Here is a 19,397-nt window from a genome sequence, read left to right as displayed (position 1 = left end):
ATTCTTCATCCAGAGCGTATCAGCACCTTTCTAATTGTGAACCTTTCAGATAAATAGTATGCCTGTGTCTTCAAGATACTGACGCTGTCACTCTAATTCTGGTAGTAGTTTAGAAAAAAACCCATCTACCCCTTTACCTTAGTGTTATCCTTGTCTCTGTACTACTGACAGGTTTTCGTAAGACATGTAAGGAGATAGTTTGTTGAAATGTAGCATAAATTATTTGAAACTTCTTGAAAATGGCGGTAACGAGTACCAATTTTCATGCACTTCTAGATAGCAACTAAATTTTGACTTTTATCATTGCAGGTATAATAATAATTAAGAATAATAACCAGGTACTACTTTTTCACTATTTTTCATGAAATTATGTACTTAAAACATATCCAATTATCCAGCATAAAATTTTGTTTAATTATCCACTCGGCCAGGTCTGGTGGCTCACACCTGTAAGGGAGGCTAAGGAAGGTGGATTGCTTGAACTCAGGAGCTCTAGACAAGCCTAAGCAAGATCAAGACCCCGTCTCTACTAAAAATAAAAAAATTAACGAGGTGTAGGGCAGGCACCTGTAGTCCAGCTACTTGAGAGGCTGAGGCAAGAGGATCGTTTGAGCCCACAAGTTTGAGGTTGCTGTGAGCTATCATGCCATGACACTCTACCCAGGGCAACAGAGGTGAGACTCTGTCTCAAAAAAATAAGTATTCACTCAAATGATTGATAACTTGATTTCAAACATCTGAAAAATATATCTGAAAAATTAATACAGATTTTTCTATCTAATCCAAAATACTGATTATTTATAGATGTTAAATAATTTTTGGTACAGTAGTCTAAAGATTTCAGTTATGAAGTTTTATGTTCTTGTAGTGCTTTTGAGAAGCAGTTGGATGAGTAAGTGGCACTGTTTATAAAATCTATACTATGAGGGGGGAAATAAAAGCTAACATACATACTATAAATTGAATACCTGGAAACAGCAACATCAATAGTTCTTAAGAAAGGGAACATTGCCAAGGGCGGGGTCAGGTGTAAAAACAATTCTGGAAATTTTAGTTTTCACTGCCTCACTCAATTCTAAGAAACATTAGGAACTTTATTATTGAATGTTATCTTTATAAAAAATCTTCCAACTCTTTATTTGTGCTAAATTTTCATTCATGTTAATGAATATAGGTCAATCACGATACATCCAGATGTAACAGTATAAATTTGGAAACTTTTACACCTTTTAAAATGGTTTTTGTACCTTGCCTCGAGTGATTGCTTTCAATGACAGATTTTCTTTTTTCTTTGGCAAGAAACTACATACAGAGAAATGTTTCAGTGTGTCAGCATTTTTTAATTGCAAAACACTAAGAACATAATGTCTGCGTGATATTTTTGTGAACAGACAGAGCGGTTTGATCAGGTGGTAATGCAATTAGGTACATTTAGGCCTGGGTGAGCAACCATGTTGCAAGTATAGTGATGACTCAAAAGGTGACAGTTCAGGGAGAAGTTATGAGTGAAGAATCTCATTGCTGTTTCCCTATGTACCAATCCTTTGAGTAGACTTGAATTAAGCCATAGAAGGCTTTATACATATAAATTGCATCAATGAAACAAAGCCAAAAGGGTACTAATATGTTGAGTAGCAAGGTTACAAATAAAGATCAAAAAAGACTGCAAAGTATTAGTTATTTGTTTCTTTTTATTGTCATAGGTAAAAACTTAGCAATTGATATTTACAGGGAACAAATATTAAGTCTTGAAATTTGATTCTCATGAGAGATGAGGATGAGAAAGATTTAGTTTAACACCAATTCCTATGAAAAAGATTAGGCAATTTTAGGCAATTGTAAGTTCAGCGTACCCCAGCAGTCTTACAACAAAAGCTATCATCTTATTCTGCATTAAAAGAAAACACTGGTATGATTATTTATAGTTAGCAAAGAATTTTTTTTAATCAGGTTTCTTGAGGTACAATTTACATGCTATAAAATGCATTCCTTTTAGTGTAGTGTTCAGAGCGTTGACAAACTCAAAGAGTCACAACCAAGACATTCCCTGACGTCTCTTTTCGGCCCCTCCTCCCCTTACACCAGCCCCTGGCAACCACTGACAGTTTTCTGGCTCCACACTTTTGCAAAGCATTTTTCACGTAACTTTTAGAAATTGAATCCTCACAAGATCCCTGCAACTTTGTTAACATGTCTATTTTACAAGGGAAGAAACTAGGGTTCAAAGTCAAGCAACTTTGCAAAAGCTATGCTATATGAGCAGTGGTGCTAGGACCTGAACCCTCATTTGCTGACTGAGAATCCTGAATACTTTATCCTCAGCCCTCTCAGCTTGCCCCTTGCTCCACCAGCCCCAGTCTTCTCTGCACGGTTCAGTCCCTCCCAGGTGGATTTGTATTACCAGCGGTATTTAACTTTCATGGTAACATACTGGAGGAATTAGATCAGTATTTCTCATTCTTTTTTGCATTGTTGTTCTTCTGAGGATCCTTTTTAGAGTTTTCTGGTTACACACACCACCATTAAATTTTTTTTAATTTGCATAAATTTCACAGTACAAGTACAGATTTGTTGCATGGATGTATTGTGTAGTGGTTAAGTTTGGACAATCACCTGAATAGTGTACATTGGACCCAGTCAGTAGTTTCTCAAGCCTCACCCCCTCCCTCCTTCTACCCTTCCAAGTCATCAATGACTGTTAGTCCACGTGTACACATTATTTTCCTCCTACTTGTAAGTGAGTATTTACTTCCTGAGTTGTTTTGCTTAAGGTAATGTTTTTTACTTCCGTCCATATTACTGGGTGGATATTGTTTCACTCTTTATGGTTGAATAATCTTCCATGGTATGTTTATACGTCATGTTATGTATCCAGTCCATCAGTCAACTTAGTTTGATTCTGTATCTTTGTTGTTGTGCGTAGTGCTATAATAAACATCCAAGTACTGGTATCTTTTTTATTTAACGACATCCTTTAGATATGCAGTAGTGGGATTGCTGGTGGTATTTCTATGTTTAGTTCTTTGTGAAATCTCCATACTATTTACCAACAAGGTGGTACTAATTTACGTTCCCACTAATAGCCTATAAACACTCCCTTTTATCTGCATCCCCGCCAATGTCTGTTGCTTTTTGTCTTTTTCATAATAATTCTGACTGGTTTTAATTTGCATTTCTCTCATAATTAATTGTGTTGAGCATTTTTTCACATGCCTTTTGGCCATTTGTATATTGTCTTTTGAAATGTGTCTTCATGACTTTTGCCCACCTTCAATGGTGTTATTGGGTTTTTGTTGTTATTGTCGTTGAGTTGTTTGAGTTCCTTGTGAATTCTGGATATCAGTCCCCCTCCCCTGTTTGATTTGTAATATTCATATATTTTCTCTCATTTCACAGATTTCTGTTCACGCTGGTGATTATTTCTCTTGCTGTGCAGAAGCTTTTTAGTTTAAGTCTCATTTGTGTCTTTTTAAAATTTTGTTTGTTTTGCTTTTGAAGTATTAGGAATGAATTCTTTGCCTAGACCAATATGCAAAAGCGTTTTCCCTATTTTCTTCTAGGATTTTTATAGTTCAACATCTCACACTTAGTTTTTGGTCCTTCTTGTATTGATTCTTTTATATGGTGACAGATAGGAGTTGAGTTTCATTCTTCTGCTTATAGCAAACCAATTTTCCCAGCACCATTTATTAAATATATTATTTAATATATTTATTAAATATATATTTCCCAATATATATTTTAGTAAACTTCGTCAAAAAATCAGTTGACCGTAGATATGTGGTTCTATTTCTGAGTTTCCTATTCTGTTTCACTGATCCATGCGTCTATTTTTATAATGATGCTATGCTGATTTGTTTACTATAGCTTTGTGGTATAATTTGAGGGCAGGTAATGTGATACTTAGATCTTCTTGTTTAGGATTATCTTGGCTATTTAGTCTCCTTTTTGATTCCATATGAATTTTAGGATTGTTTTTTCTACTTCTATGAAAAATGACTTTGGTAATATGATAGGAATTGTATTGAGTCTGTAGATTGCTTTGGACAATATGTTCATTGTAATAATATTGATTCTTCTGATCTATGAGCATGGGATGTTTTTCCGTTTATATCACTTACAGTTTCTTTCATCAGTATTTTGTAGTTTGCCTTATATAGGATCTTTCACCATCTTGGTTAAATTTATTCCTAACTAAGCATTTCATACTTGTTTTGTAGCTATTGTAAATGAGATTTATTTCTTGATTTAGTTCTCAGTTTCATTGCTATTGGTGTGTATAAATGCCATTGATTTTCAAATGTTGATTTTGTATCAAAATTTTACTGAATTCTTTTATAAAATATAACAGTTTTCTTGAGAAGTCTTTATGGTCTTAGATCATATTATTAGTGGGTAGAAATAATTTGACTAATTTCTTAGCTAGGAAACTCTAAATTTTTACTTCCAAAGGAATGACTCTTAGGAAGATGTGCTTACAAATGGATGTTTTCTTTATAGATGCTTTTTATTGGCTCTTCACAATGAATTTTTTAAAAAGCAATTTTAGAATCCTGTTTCTTTGAGGCTTCAGTGTGACAGAATAACAATCCCATTCTATCTGCCTGATTCCAGAGATTTGGGATTTAGGTGGACTTCTTAGAAGAATGGTCTTGTTTATCTGGAATTCTCTACATTATGACCATTGTGATTCTGAACTATCTTTAATAATATTTTGCTGCTTTTATAAATATTTGCAGCTTCTGAGGCCATAATCTTTTTTTTTTCTTTTTTCTTTTTTTTTTATTGTTGGGGATTCATTGAGGGTACAATAAGCCAGTTACACTGATTACAATTGTTAGGTAAAGTCCCTCTTGCAATCATGTCTTGCCCCCATAAAGTGTGACACACACTAAGGCCCCACCCCCCTCCCTCCTTCCCTCTTTCTGCTTCCCCCCCCCATAACCTTAATTGTCATTAATTGTCATGAGGCCATAATCTTATAAACAAAATAGGACAGTATATGGGAAGACAGAATGCTGTGATGTTTAGAAATTGAAGTATCCCATTTTTATGTTGGATTTTGGGTCTTTAGGAGCCAAGATGTCTTTACAACTGAGATCTCACTTAGCACACAGGAAGAGAAGAAATAAAGAGGCCTCTATATTAAAAATCAATTGCTACAACTGCCATGAGTTATTTTAGAATTACTGAGGGTTTTCTTGCCAGTGGCTCTCAGTCACTGCAAACCAAAGATTGTATGCCCAGTGACAGCACAAACTAACCCTGGGAACCCCACCATGGAGCACTCTCTCACAGTGTGAACTACCCCTGGGATCCAATAAGCTAAAGAGGTCAGATTGCTGAAATGCACAGAGAGCAGAGCCAAGACCTGAGAGGGACTTACTTGTGACTCTCAGGGCTCCACTGATGCAGAGGTTCCAACTAAGGGATGGAGGTCCCTGGAACTCACCGAGTGGGTTCTTGGCTTTGCACTGGGAAGAATTTGAGCGTGAGCCAACTAGTGGCAGAAGGTTCATTGAGCAAGAGATAGACAATAGATCCTACCCCACAGAATCAGAGTCCTTTCCCAAGCAGGAGAGGGACCCCTATCAGGCAAAGATAGCATTTGTAAATGTTCAACAAACTCCATTAGGAAATATCTGTACATGTTATTTCTAAATATCATCCTTGCCTTGTGATCAGCACATAATGATTAATCATAAACAGTTGTCACAGAAAGGTTAGCTCAGTTTGTAGGGAATCCAGCTTAGTAATTCGCCCATCCATACGTGGTCCCAGGCTGGTGACTTGCTGGTGACTTCCGTGTTCAGGTCTGGTATCAGCCGCAAAGGCTCTCTCCACCTTTCTTTTCTGCCTTACATCAGCACGAGGAAGATAGAACCACCACTGGCTGGGCATGGTGGCTCATGCCTTTAACCCCAGTACTCTGGGAGGCTGAGGTGGGTGGGTTTCTTGAGTTCAGGAGTTTGAGAGCAACCTAAGCAAGAGCAAAATCCTGTCTCTTCTAACAAGAAAACTAGCCAGGTGTTGTGACGAGCACCTGCAGTCCCAGCTACTCAGAAGGCTGAGGCAAGAGGTTTCTGAAGCCCAAGAGTTTGAGGTTGCTGTGAGCTGTGATGCCACAGCACTCTACCCAGGGTCACAGAATAAGACTCTATCTCAAACAAAAGAGAGAACAACAACTCTCCCCCGTCCCACCCTCAGCAACCCTAAAATGTTAGCAGCACCTCTGCCACGTCCCTCAAGGGGTCTTACCGTCATCATGGTCCAGTAATCTCCTTTAGGCACTTTCATTGATTATCAGATCTGTCAAAAGATAAAATTACAACAAATTTAGTTTAAAGATGTCAGTTGGCTTTATTTGTGATTCTAGAACCAAGCAACACTTCAGCCTGCAAAATAGATGAAGTATTTCAAAGAGTTGAGCAGAAGAGTCCAGTTTTATAGACAGGTAAAGGGCTGAAGAAAGCAAAAACAAAGAGCAAAAAGCAGGTGAACTCAAATTTGCTTTCCTTAGAACAGAGGTCCTCAAACTTTTTAAACAGGGGGCCAGTTCACTGTCCCTCAGACCATTGGAGGACCGGACTATAGTTTTAAAAAAATATATGAACCAATTCCTATGCACACTGCACATATCTTATTTTGAAGTAAAAACACAAAAAGGGAACAAATACAATCACACGGCCTCCTGTGGAGTTTGAGGACCCCTGCCTTAGAAGATGGGAAGTGGAAACAGAACAATAGAGAAATCACTGCCTGGTTAACCCTGGGTTTATTCAGGCTAAGGATTACAGCAGAGGCAAATTCATTATCATGCCAATTGAAACTGGCCTGTTTGGGAAAATAGGCTGTTATCTCTCCTCATTTCTTATTCCTGATTTTGAAGGGCCAATAATAATTTTGGTTTGCTGATGTAGAAATTTAGGATGAGTGACACCATTTTGATTTTTAGTCTAGTCTCCTGGTGCCAGGTACAGAAGTTTAGTCCCAAAAATATGGCCTATAATTTTTATTTAACAGCCCTCTGGATTCTCAGTTCTGCCCTGTGAGTCATCCTTCATTTTTAATAAAACACAGCACATTTGCCATTAAGTAGTCCTACCATCCTGCTTCCTGTCAGTAGACTTTGGGGGCTTCGATGGTCTCCTTTAATTTTGTTCCCTCTCTGTTCCTTTCATTGCAAGTTGGCGTGTTTCTACTGAAATAAATTTTTCAAAATCTTTTTGAGTCCTCTGTGGATTTCACAGGGTTTCACTCCTTTATACAAAGGACACATCCACAGATCTTTTTAAAGTAATCCCTTTTCTATCTTTGGTTCATGCTAAAGTAGCTTAGGGACATTGCTTTTAAATTCCCAGAGGCCCTCTGGTTTGATTGAAAGGATCCGTGAGGTACATCCTTCATCGCTTGAAAGGGATCTTTGTGTGAATGAATAATATGAGTTTCTGATCTGAGGTTTTAGCAAAAGGTTATACAGTCACACTCTCAACCTTTTCTATAGAGCCTGCTTTTCTGACAGTGATCTCTTAATTTTTAGTGTCTTTTGCTCTCTTGGAAATCTTTAAAATCAAGTCCTATTTCCTTTTAGTGTAAGTTCTTCCATTAATTTCTTTCTGTCTCTTGGGTTTTACTGTAAGTGGCAAGAAGAATCCAAGTAGCATTTTCTAACTCTTGCTTGAAAATCTCTATACCATTGCTTACAAGTTTTGCTTCCCACATGATGGTGGCATGCAATTTTGCTAAGGTTTCTGCTACCGTAATGAAGATTTCCCTTCCTCCAATTTCTGATATCACGTTCCTCATTTCCATTTGCACCCTCACCAGCAGCATCCTTAAAATCCAGCTGTCTATTTATTCAAGGCATTTTAGGCCTTCTCTTTCATGCTACCCAGATTCTCCTAGTGTTCAGTTTTGAAGCTACTTCCACATTTTTGATACTTCTAATAGCGACACCCTGCTTCTAAAAACAAATCACCACAAATTAAGTGGCTTAGAATAACAAACATTTGCTATCTCACAGTTCCCATGGAATCTGAGCCCAACTTAACTGGATTCTCTCTGCTGTTCTTACCATGCTGACATCAAGGTACCAGCTGGGATGCGTTTTCATGCAGGCGTCCTCAAACTTTTTAAACAGGGGGTCAGTTCACTGTCCCTCAGACCATTGGAGGGTGGGGCTATAGTTTAAAAAAAAAAAACTATGAACAAATTCCTATGCACACTGCACATATCTTATTTTGAAGTAAAAGAACAAAACGGGAACAAATACAATCACACTGCCTCATGTGGCCCACGGGCCACAGTTTGATCTAGAGGCTTAATTTGGGGAATAATGTGCTTCCAAGTTCGTTCAGCTTGTTGGCAACGTTCATTTCCTTGCAAGTGCATGACTAAATCCCAGTGTCTTGCTGGGTTCTTACAGATATATGCCACCTGATGTCCCCTTAGTCCCCTGCCACATGGCTCTCTCAGCATGGCAGCTTTGAATTTATCAATTCAGTCATTAAGACTGAGTGGTATACATTGTAACCTAATCATAGGAGTGACATACTATCACCTCTGTCAGATCCTACTGGGTCAGAAGCAAGTCATGGGTTCTATTTGTACCCAAGAGAGGGGAATATACAAGGGTGTGACTCCCTGAGAGGCACCTCAGGGCCCATATCCGACAGGTGGTCTAGTAGACTGAAGAGTGGCCTCCAACGGTATCAGGTCATAGCTTCTGGAACCCATAAATGTTACTTATTTGAAAAAAAGAATCTTTGCAGATGTGTGTGATTGAGACTGTGATGTTCACTAGGGGATGGGACACTGAGTACAATCACATGTATCCTTATAGAAACTGACCCCTGATTGTAGCTCAGTGAAACTGGTTTTGCTCTCCACAACTGGAAGACAGTCCACCTCTATTGTTTTAACCCACCCAGTTTTGTTGTAATTTGTGAGCAGCCACAGGAAACTAATACAGATGAGTATTAAATTATACGTAAGTGCTGCTTTTTAAACGCAATTTATACTGATTATCCAGCGAGGCTAAGAATCTTTTCATAAGGTTCTCGATTACTCCAATGTTTTCTTCTGTGAGTATTCCAATCATACCTTTTGTCACTTTTTCTTTTGGTCTCATTCTCTTTCTTAACAATTAGTAGGAGTTCTTTGCATAGCGTAACTACTACTCCAATATCAGTTAGGCATGGTTATCTTCTGAAGATTAGCTTTTTGCTTTGATCGTGGTGTGTCCTGTAGATTTGTTTCCAACTATTTTTACTATGGAAAATTGTACCAAAAGAAGAGAGAATGATGTAAATATAATAATCTTCTATATGCCCATCCCCCAGCTCACTGATTATCCATCCTTTTTCTTAGCAGTATTTATTTTTTCCTTTAAAGTTTGTACTTTTTATGCATTATCTTGGAATTCTTAATATGAAGATTGAGTAGGTGTAATGTTATTTGTGTGGCTGAATATTTATGCCATGACAGCCCTCATTCTTTTTTGCCTTTACGTAAATGTTATCTTAGGTGGAACAGTTTTTAATATATTCAGAACATTTCTGGACTTAGCGTCGATATCTTCTTCCTGAACAGTGTGTTCTTTTCTTATTCGGGACAAGTTATTGATTCAGATCTTGGGAACTCACCAGTTGTCTCAATAACGTCATGGTGTTTCCATAGAGCTTGTTGAAAATCCCATATAAGTGTGACACACACCAAGGCCCCACCCCCCCACACTTTATGGGGGCAAGACATGATTGCAAGAGGGACTTTACCTAACAATTGCAATCAGTGTAACCTGGCTTATTGTACCCTCAATGAATCCCCAACAATAAAAAAAAAAAAGAAAGAAAGAAAATCCCATATAAGAATTAAGAAGGCAAATCATTCAGGAGATTTCGAAATCTATATGAGTCAGCTGTACAGGCATTTTTTGTTTTTCCTAAATAATTCTTCTCAATTTTTTTTTTCTCATTTCTAGTGTGCCATCCGGACTTGAAGGCATGAAAGAACAAGACCTTTGCAACAAAATAATGGCCAAAATCCTAGAAAATTATAAGACCTTGTTTGACTTAGAGTATACAGAAAATGATAATCAGAGATGTGAAAACCTGGCAAGGCTTATCATAGTAAAAGTAAGTAACTTTATATTTAATTTTTAGTATTGCTGTAATTTTAGACAGAAGATTTCATTTAAGTTATTCTTCGTCATAAAAATTCCATGTGGATATAACTTCATCTTGTTATTCCTGTGTGTGTTCTTCTTAGGAAAATATTCTATCAGATGTTTGTTAAATTAATATGTACACTTCTAAGATTCAAGGATAATAGCAATTGTACGTTTCCTTGTTGCTATAAATCTGTCTCTGAAGCGCTCACGTGAGCCCAGGGTTGGTCAATTGGTTGCACCACCCTTTTGATGGGAGCTGATGTTACAGCACATGGCTGTGTCCAGGGGGTGCTAGCTTCCTAACTAGATAAGACAAAGGCAATATTACTCTGTCTCCTGTTCCTCCTGTGTTCGGCACACTTTGAAGCTTAACCTCTGATTTGAAGTCCAATATAGTAGTCCTTGGTAACCATGATTAATAAAGACAAGCATTTTAAAGACCTATAAAGGAGTCTTTGACAACACGCTCCACACCTTTTTATGTGTTGACTGATAATTTATAACCTATTCTTTACATTAGGTAAATACCTATAGGTCTCTAACAACCTACAGCTGAGAACCAGAGGGTAACCATCCAAACCAAATCCTCTAGATGTGGGAGAAGAAGGAAGGCATCTTACTTCTTTCTCATTTACAGTGAGTTAAATCAAAATGGAGCTGATATGAGAGATTTTCTTAGGAGGTTTCCTCAGATTTCTAGAATTTACAGAACACATCATGCTCTTGGTGATTCATATGACAGTGAATGATAAACGCAGAGGTACTTGGTTTGGCGCTGCAAGGGAGGGTATTTTCAGCTTTTCTTACAGTTGAGGCCATGACTTTGAAGAAGGAGAAAGAGGCAATGACTAGGTGTCAAGTAGCAGCCTAGCACGGCAGGAAAGACAGCTAAAACTAGGTTTTCTGAACCAGCGCTTACATTATGATACAGCAGACTCCCTGTAAGATACAGAGAAGGGAGAGGATTTAGCAGCATCTTTCCTAAGCGATGATAAAGAGAACTTTAAATTGAAATTTAAGGAAAGGGAAGAACAATACTCAGATAAAATGAAATAATTGGACAATATCAGGCATGACCTAAATTAGGGGTAAAACAGTAGCTGATAAAAATCTGTCATTGATTGGCAAGAGAAAACAAGATAACGAAGTTTTAGTTTTACCACAGAAAAATTCAAATGAATGATGGTTTTTTTTCTTTTTTCATTTTATGACAGCTTTATCGAGGATAATTCCTATACCATATCATTTGCTTATTTCAAATGTATATTTAAATGACTTTTAGTATAATTACAGGATTGTACTACTATTACCACAATTTTAGAACATTATCAAAACTCCAAAAAGAAATGCCATCACCAGTCACCCTCTATTAACTCTAAACATCACCAGCCTGAGACAATTGCTAATTTACTTTATGTTTGTATAGATTTGTCTGTTCTGGATATTTCTGTATATGGAGTCATACCACATGTGACTAGTTTTTTTTTCCACTTAGCGTAATATCTTCAAGTTTAATCATGTGGTAGCATGGATTAGTCCTGCACTTCCGTTTATTCTTAAATATTGTTCCCCAGTATGGACATAACACATTTTGTTCATCCATTCATCCGTCAATTGACATTTGGTTTATTTCCACTTTTTGGCTATTATATAAATAGTGATGCTATGAATATTTATGTTCAAATTTCTGTGTGAACCAAATATTTACATTCCACTTGGGCATATATCTAAGTTCCTGAGTTCGTATTTGGAGTTGCTGAATCCTGTAGTAACTTTATGTTTAGTTTAGTTTTGGAATTTCTTTTTTTAAATTTTGGAATATTACAGGGGTGGGGTACAAATGTTTTGGTTATATGGATTGCTTTTGTACTGGTTGAGTCATAGTTCTAAACGTGCCCATCACCCAATGGTGTACACTGTGCCTATTAGGTATGATTTCAACCATCTCCTCCCCCGCCCAATCTACTTATTACCCTTGAGTTTTACTTTGTGCACTTGAGTGCTAATCAGTTAGTTCAATTTAATAGTGTGTACATGTGGTGTTTGTTTTTCCATTCTTGTAATACTTCACTAAGAAGAATGATCTCCAGTTCCATCTAGACTGTTGTAAAACGTATTAATTCATTTTTTTTAGCTATTACTCCTTGGTAGACATATGCCACATTTTATTAATCCACTCATGAACTGATGGGTATCTTTGTGGTTGTGAGTTGTGTTGTGGTGCAGTAAACATTCTGTCATTGATTGACAAGAGAAAATAAAGTAAAAAAGCTTTAGTTTTAATATAGAACAATTAAAATGTTTTTTTCATTATATAACAGCTTTATCGAGACTAATTCATATATCAAGTGTCTTTTTGATAACATGACTTCTTTTCCTTTGGGTAAATACCCGGTAGTAGAATTGCACTTTTAGTTCTTTAAGGAATCTCTGTGCTACTTTCCATAGAGTTTGTATAATTTGCAGTCCCCCCAGTAGTGGATAAGTGTTCTTTCCTTTCCACATCCATGCTGGCGTCTGTTGCTTTGGGACTTTTTGATCAAGGCCATTCTCAGTGGGGTTAGGTGATATCTTACTGTGGTTTGATTTGCATTTCCCTGATGATTAGTGACGTTGAACATTTTTTCATACGTTTATTGGTCTTCAGTCTGCCTTTTTTTGAAAAGCTGCTGTTCATGTCACCTTTTAATGGAATTGTTTGGATTTTTTTTTTCTTGCTGATTTGCTTGCCTTCTTTGTAGATTCTGGTTATTAGCTCTTTACTGGACATATAGCATGAAAATGTTTTCTCCCATTCTGTCGATCGTGTCCTTGACTATGTGCAAGCTTTTGGATCCAATCAAGTCCTATTTATTACTTTTGTTGTTGCTGTGATTGCCCTTGTGGTCCTCTTTATAACTTCTTTGCCTTGGTTGCAATCTAGAAGAATTTTTTCAACATTTTCTTCTAGATTTCTTATGGTTTCACGTCTGATTGAAGTCTGTTATCCATCTTGAATTAATTTCAAGAACATAAGGGGAAAAAAGCACTTCAGTTTTACTACAGAAAAATTAAGATAAATGATTTTTAAACAGAGAAAACATCTCTGTAAGTCTTTTTCCTCTGGAGCCTGTGATACTTTGCACAGGATATCTTTTTGAAATGTTTCAGCTAAATCTCTGATTGACACTTTTTAACACTCATACCTCTTTACGAGAGCTGATAGTAAGGTAAAACTATGTTATTGTAAAGAAATGCAATGTTTATAATTTTTAAAAAAGAAAATTTTATTCCTCGTGAAGGGTCTCGACCTGCAGTGCCCATTCTGACAGGCTGTGAAATGCTGCTCTGGCCACAAGCCAGGAAAATGAGTGTCAAGGAAGTGACAAAAGGGAACAGGATTTTATACTGAACTTGGTGGCTAAATATACATATTTAACAAGCTATGGGAGGAGTCATGAATATTTATGAAGAGAAAACACCCTCGTGTAATGTGCTTTCTGCCGCCTGTCCTGTTGGAACTGCCCGGGAACTCAGTTTTAAGGCTTTTTTTGGAGGTCCCTTGGCTGAGATGAGGCCATTCAGTTAGCAGGAGAGAGAAAAGGGGTTAGGATTTTATTTTTACTTCACCCCTCACATATAGTGGAAATAGATAAATATGCTCTCTTAGCATGACAGAATTGCTGAGGTTCAGCTCATTGCTGGAATACGCCAACGTGAGGTTATGTGCTGTGCAAGTGAAACAGCACTGTTTGAGATCCCGTGGAACAGTACCCTGCTTGGACATCTCTGAGTGATTAGTCTAAAGCTGATGGTAAAAGACAGTGTAAGAGCACAAGATGACACACGTAAACTGAAGCTGTGGGAGCCAAATACGGTGTCTTACGTAGATGAAGAATGTGACTGCTTCTCACGCAAGTGTCAGATCTGTCTTAGAGACAGATAAATGTCACCCTCCGCTAAAGCAGAGTATTTGGTGCTTCTGTTTTTTCAAATTGGTATTGCTGGCTGGAAGCTGTGGCTCAATGCCTGTAATCCTAGCACTCTGGGAGGCCGAGGCGGGTGGATTGCCTGAGCTCAGGAGTTTGAGACCAGCCTGAGCAAGAGTGAGACTCTCTCTAAAAATAGCTGGTCTTTGTGGTGGGAGCCTGTGATCCCAGCTACTTGGGAGGTGAGGCAAGAGGATCATTTGAGCCCAAGAAACGGCGCTCTACTGAGGGTGACAGAGTGAGACTCTGTCTCAAAAATAAATAAATACATACATACCCTGTTTCCCCAAAAATAAGACAGTGTCTTATTTTAAGGTGTGCTCCCAAAGATGTGCTAGGTCTTATTTTCAGGGGACGTCCTTTCTTTCCTGTAAGTAGGTCTTATTTTCGGAGGATATCTTATTTTCGGGGAAACAGGGTACATACACCTTGCTGGTAGTCTCTTCTCTGAAAATACAGAGAGTACAAGGGAATGTGACTCTCTGGACTTCATTGTATCCAGTAAGAATGAAATAGCCACTTTAGAGTTTACAGTGATAAAAGGAGACCGTGTTAGCCACAGTTAGAAATGTATCCCTAGACAGTGCTTAGAAAGCAGGCGGGGGGGTGGGGGGGAGGTGTTTGTTTTGTTTAATCCCAAAGGTCATAGAAATGTTAGATAGAAACTAAAAGGAAAATGGATTTAAAAGTGAAATCACTAACAGTGAAAAAGAAGAGGACTAGGAGAGCAACAAAAGAAAATGTATCCATCTATTCATTCTTTCACCTGGGCTCATAGAGCTCAGCTCTCAGAAGGGTCTATACAAAGAGAGGAAATGACCACCAAACAAGTGATAAATACATGAGCGTTATGGAGACAGAAGATATCTGAGCTCAGAACAGGCTGAGCATCATGAAAACCATCCTTAGATGTGGAACTTTTGAAGGGGGAAAGTCTGAACAAATACATTGGCATACCTCTGTATACCCCAGGATGGGAAACAGACTCAAAGTGTTAACTGCAATTTTCCACAATATTCTTGCAAACTAAATGGAGATTTGGGTCCAGAGAAATAGTTTTGGTTGAAGAAATTTTATAGGAGTATTCTAATGGAGATTGATGTTACCTTCAGGGGAAGTCTCTACATTTGTCTGTGTCATTTTCAGGATTTTAATCATTACCTTGTTTAAGAGCATACTTAGCACATTTGCAAGTGAAAAGAAGCTGGAAGAATAGATCAGGTATTGGATGGCTGGATACACAGACTCACCAAATAGGGTGTGTACCTGCAAACACCCACGTGTGTGTGCACAGGTAGAGCCGTTTCCTTTCCTCCTTTTTTCTCCTTCTTCCTTGCTTAAAAAAGAAAAATGTTATTTGGGCCTGCATCAATGAGCTGAGGTCAGATGGACTCCGCCCTGAGCTCCAAGGAATAGATGAATTATAAGTGGTCTGTAGTACCACCCACATCAGCCAGTGCTCCCCCTCTGTCTTCTCCTTGGCTGTGACAGTGCTGGCCAAGGAGATATAAGGGAACGTGTGCTGGCAGAGGGCCTCTGGAAGAGACTTTCCTTCCTGATTACAAAAGAGAGAATTCTCTTAAGAGATCAGAGCCATCTGATAGAGACAGTCTCACAGACATTTATTTGAAATAGAGTCTTCATCCATACAGATACTTGTGTCTATTTAGCGACATTAATCATATTACCTTATTATGATTTGTACATCTGTATGAGGTGCTACATGAGCCCTGTTAGACAGGAAGGAAGGAGGGAAGGGAAGGAAAGGGAAAATGCCTTAAAGTCAGTTCCTTTTACCTAAAATAACATCTGTGAGCAAAGATGGTACATTCTATGAAATAAAAGATAAGGTATGTTTTCAAAGTAATTGCGTGAAGTTGGAAATGTGATAGTTCTTGGAATACTTCATGACTGCCATATTTAACATAAGGTACTTGATAATTCTAAAGTCTTTAATACTTCTGAAAAGACCACTAATACTAGGGTAAAAGGGCCTGTATCTTTAACCTGACTACTCAGCAGTGTGACCAGGGGCAATTTGTAATATCTCTATTCCTCTTTCTTATCTAAAGTGGGGAAAATCGTACTTATTTGTCGTGGGATTCAAACCATTCATGTTTATACAGCCAGATGATAAGTGTTATAGGAATGTAAGATATTATTAGTATTAGTATTGCCTTGAATGAAGAATAACTGATGAAGCCATTGGCTTACTTTGAAACAATCTGATCAAAGAGATACTTCAGTAGATCCACTAATAAGCTTAGGGCACAGAGTTCTGGAATCAGACAGAATGACTAGAACTGCTAATTTACGTGACTCTAGACATAATTAATCTCTCCTTAAAACTTCGGTTTCCTCATCTGTAAAGCAGGAAAAATATCAATAACTAATTTCTTATTTTTGCGTGTGTGAATAAGTAACATGATAGCCAGTTTTCAACATATTTTTTGTTTTCAAACAGAAGCAGTTAGGGTCATACGACTTATGTGATATCACCTTATTTCTCTTTACCTTAGAGGGACTAGGGCAAGTCATAGAGGGAGAACAGAGCAGAAAAATCAAGTTGCCAGTCAGACGTCTCACCCCTGACAGAAGATTACTGCTTCTAGATGGTTCTTGCTATCCAGTGTTCTGGTTTGGTCAGGGTGATTGAATTAAGTTATCTTTTTGTCCTTGGCAGGGTAAGAATCAGATGATTGTCATCAATGGACAGAAGGATGTGCTTTTAGTATGAAATAAATGAAAATTTCCTGCTCTTAAAAAATTTTAAAGTAGGTCAGGCACAGTGGCTCACACCTGTAATCCTAGCTCTCTGGAAGGCCAAGGTGGGTGGATTGCCTGAGCTCAGAGTTCAAGACCAGCCTGGGCCAGAGTGAGATCTCATCTCTAAAAACAGCCGGGTGTTGTGGCAGCTATAGTCCCAGCTACTTGGGAAGCTAAGGCAAGAGAATTGCTTGAGCCCAAGAGTCTGAGGTTGCTGTGACCTGTGACACCACAGCACTGTACCGAGGCGACAAAGTAAGACTTTGTCTCAAGAAAAAACAATTCTTTTTAACTAATTTTTGTCTTTCATGGTCAGTTTTTTCATTTCAGTTTGATTTCTCGGAAATCTTTAATACTGGAAATAACACCATAGATAGATATGAATTGCATTTATAGCCATTCCAATATTAATGACAAAATGAGGATTTGAAGCCGGGTTTTCTGGACCCAATGTGTGTTGTTGCTGCAGCCACCACCTTTCATTCTTCTTACACACAAGGCCAAAGGTCATTGGTGCTATAACAGATTTCCAAGTGCTGTGGAACTAAGAAAGATAAATATTTAAAAAAATAAAACAACTCCTTTAAATAGAAGGTTTGAGGAAGAATGGGCTGGTTAAGCAGCTCTGTAAAAGTGAGTAGGAGTTCAGCAAGTTGCTAGGAAGAGGAAATGAAGTCAGGTGCAGAAACTTTCCACGCTGAGAGATGGACTTCTAAAGAATACAGTGTTCAGGGAGTGGAGGTCAGATCTTTCTGGCTGGACTATGAGCAGTAGTAGGAGAGAGTTAGATACAAGAGTTTAGCCAGTATGGAGCACTACATCATCAAGGAAATGCAACTCAAAGCCACAGTGAGACATCACCCCACACCTACTAGAATGGCTACTATAAAACAAAGAACAGAGATAACAAGCAGTGGTGAGTGTGTGGAGAAAAGGGAACCCTTGTGTACTGTTGGTGGAAATGTAAAATGGTGCAGCTGCAATGTAGATGATATTTTTTAAAAAATTAAACTGGAACTACCATATGTAGCATTCCCATTTCTAGACATCTATCAAAAAGAATTAAAATCAGGATCTCAAGGAGCTATATTCATTCCATGTTCATTGCAGCATTATTCACAATAGCCTAGATATAAAAGCGATGCCATGAATGTATATATGGATAGCAAAAATGTATTATATACATACAGTGGAATATTATTCGGCCTTAAAAAAGAAGGAAATCCAGACAAGTGCTACAACATGGATGAAACTTGGGGACATTACGCTAAGTGAAATAAGCCAGTCAGAGAAGGACAAATAATGTAGGAGTCTACTTACATGAGATACATGAAATAGTCAAACTGACAGAAGCAGAGATTAGATTGGTGGTTGCCCAAGCCTTGGGGACTGGGAAAATGGGCAGTTGTTATTCAATGGGTATAAAGTTTGAGTTATGCAAGATGAATAAGCTCTGGAGATCTGCTCCATGACATCAGACTTATGTGTATAGTGAACAATGCTGGATCATACACTTATGATCATACACTTAAAAATTTCAGAGGGTCGACCTGAGGTTCAATGTTGTTATAATAAAAAACAAAAAAGTAGAATAAGGTTTAACTATGAGTTAAAACTTATAAGAATGGGAAAACAATGAAAGGTTTTAAGAACAGGATAAATCTAATTGAAGCTACTTGAGATTTGTTACTTTATCCCTCTGGCGCAAGCAGGAAGTTGTCGTGACTCTCATTGATGCCTTTTTTGACTTGGGGTAGACTAATATCTATTTCTATTCAGATAACTCTTGTCAGTAACCGCAAAATTGATTATGGCTTCTGACGGCACATTCATCAGCCTCACGGGAGGCTTCCCCAGCTTCCTCTATCCAGGGGCCTGGGCTCAGATAGGGAAGAAGGTTTATCTGTAGGACTCCTTCAATTTCACTTTACCCACCATTCTTTGGGAGTGAACGTGTGTCCCTACAGGGTTTATCCAGATTCTGCAGTGGTTTGGCCAAGTCCACATGATCTAGTTACTCCAGTTAAAGGAATTTTGGCTAGATGTCTTAGCTCAGATGGGAGAAATCTGTGATGTGCCGAAGATTGACAGTAGGTATGTTGGCTCTTGGCATTTTGGTCTGCATTTTGTTAAATTTGGCAAATAGTTTTCACAGTTGCTATGCTACAGCTATGGCCACTTCTGGCTTCACTTAAGATGGGGTTTTCTCTCGTCATACATTTTGTTTTTTTGCAGGCTTTAAGGAAGAAATATAAAAATACTTTATTTTGCCAAACTGGAGGGTCAAGACCGTATTTTGACTCGGTTAAGAGTGGAGCATCTTTCAAATAGGCATCTAACAGCTGAAGCTTAATTTCTCCAGCTGCAGGATAATTCTTGATTTTATCCTCAGAAGATGAAAATTCAGACTTCAGCGAAGCTTCTCCCTCTTGTCCAGAAGGCTGGAAGGATATCAGCCTTGTTTGTCTCGTTGTCTACTTTGTGTATTAAACAAT

At 38.0% G+C, this 19,397-nt stretch overlaps 1 protein-coding gene across 5 annotated transcripts in view; it reads left to right on the top strand.

Annotated features, from left to right (window-relative positions):
- The window catches only part of FAM13A (family with sequence similarity 13 member A), a 310,218-nt gene that overhangs the window by 124,859 nt on the left and 165,962 nt on the right, over positions 1-19,397 (top strand). For 4 of the 5 annotated variants that reach the window (XM_053606078.1, XM_053606038.1, XM_053606166.1 and 1 more), the window contains exon 5: positions 9,980-10,133. The exons of the other annotated variant lie outside the window; for it this stretch is intronic. In XM_053606078.1, coding sequence (XP_053462053.1) covers positions 9,980-10,133 — 154 coding nt within the window. The remainder of the gene's footprint in view (positions 1-9,979; positions 10,134-19,397) is intronic. 5 annotated transcript variants of the gene reach the window in all.

The sequence above is a fragment of the Nycticebus coucang genome, chromosome 1 (genome assembly GCF_027406575.1).
Source record: "Nycticebus coucang isolate mNycCou1 chromosome 1, mNycCou1.pri, whole genome shotgun sequence".
Taxonomy (NCBI): domain Eukaryota; kingdom Metazoa; phylum Chordata; class Mammalia; order Primates; family Lorisidae; genus Nycticebus; species Nycticebus coucang.
Note: the sequence above shows the minus strand (reverse complement) of the source record. Positions and strands in the feature narration are given on the sequence as shown.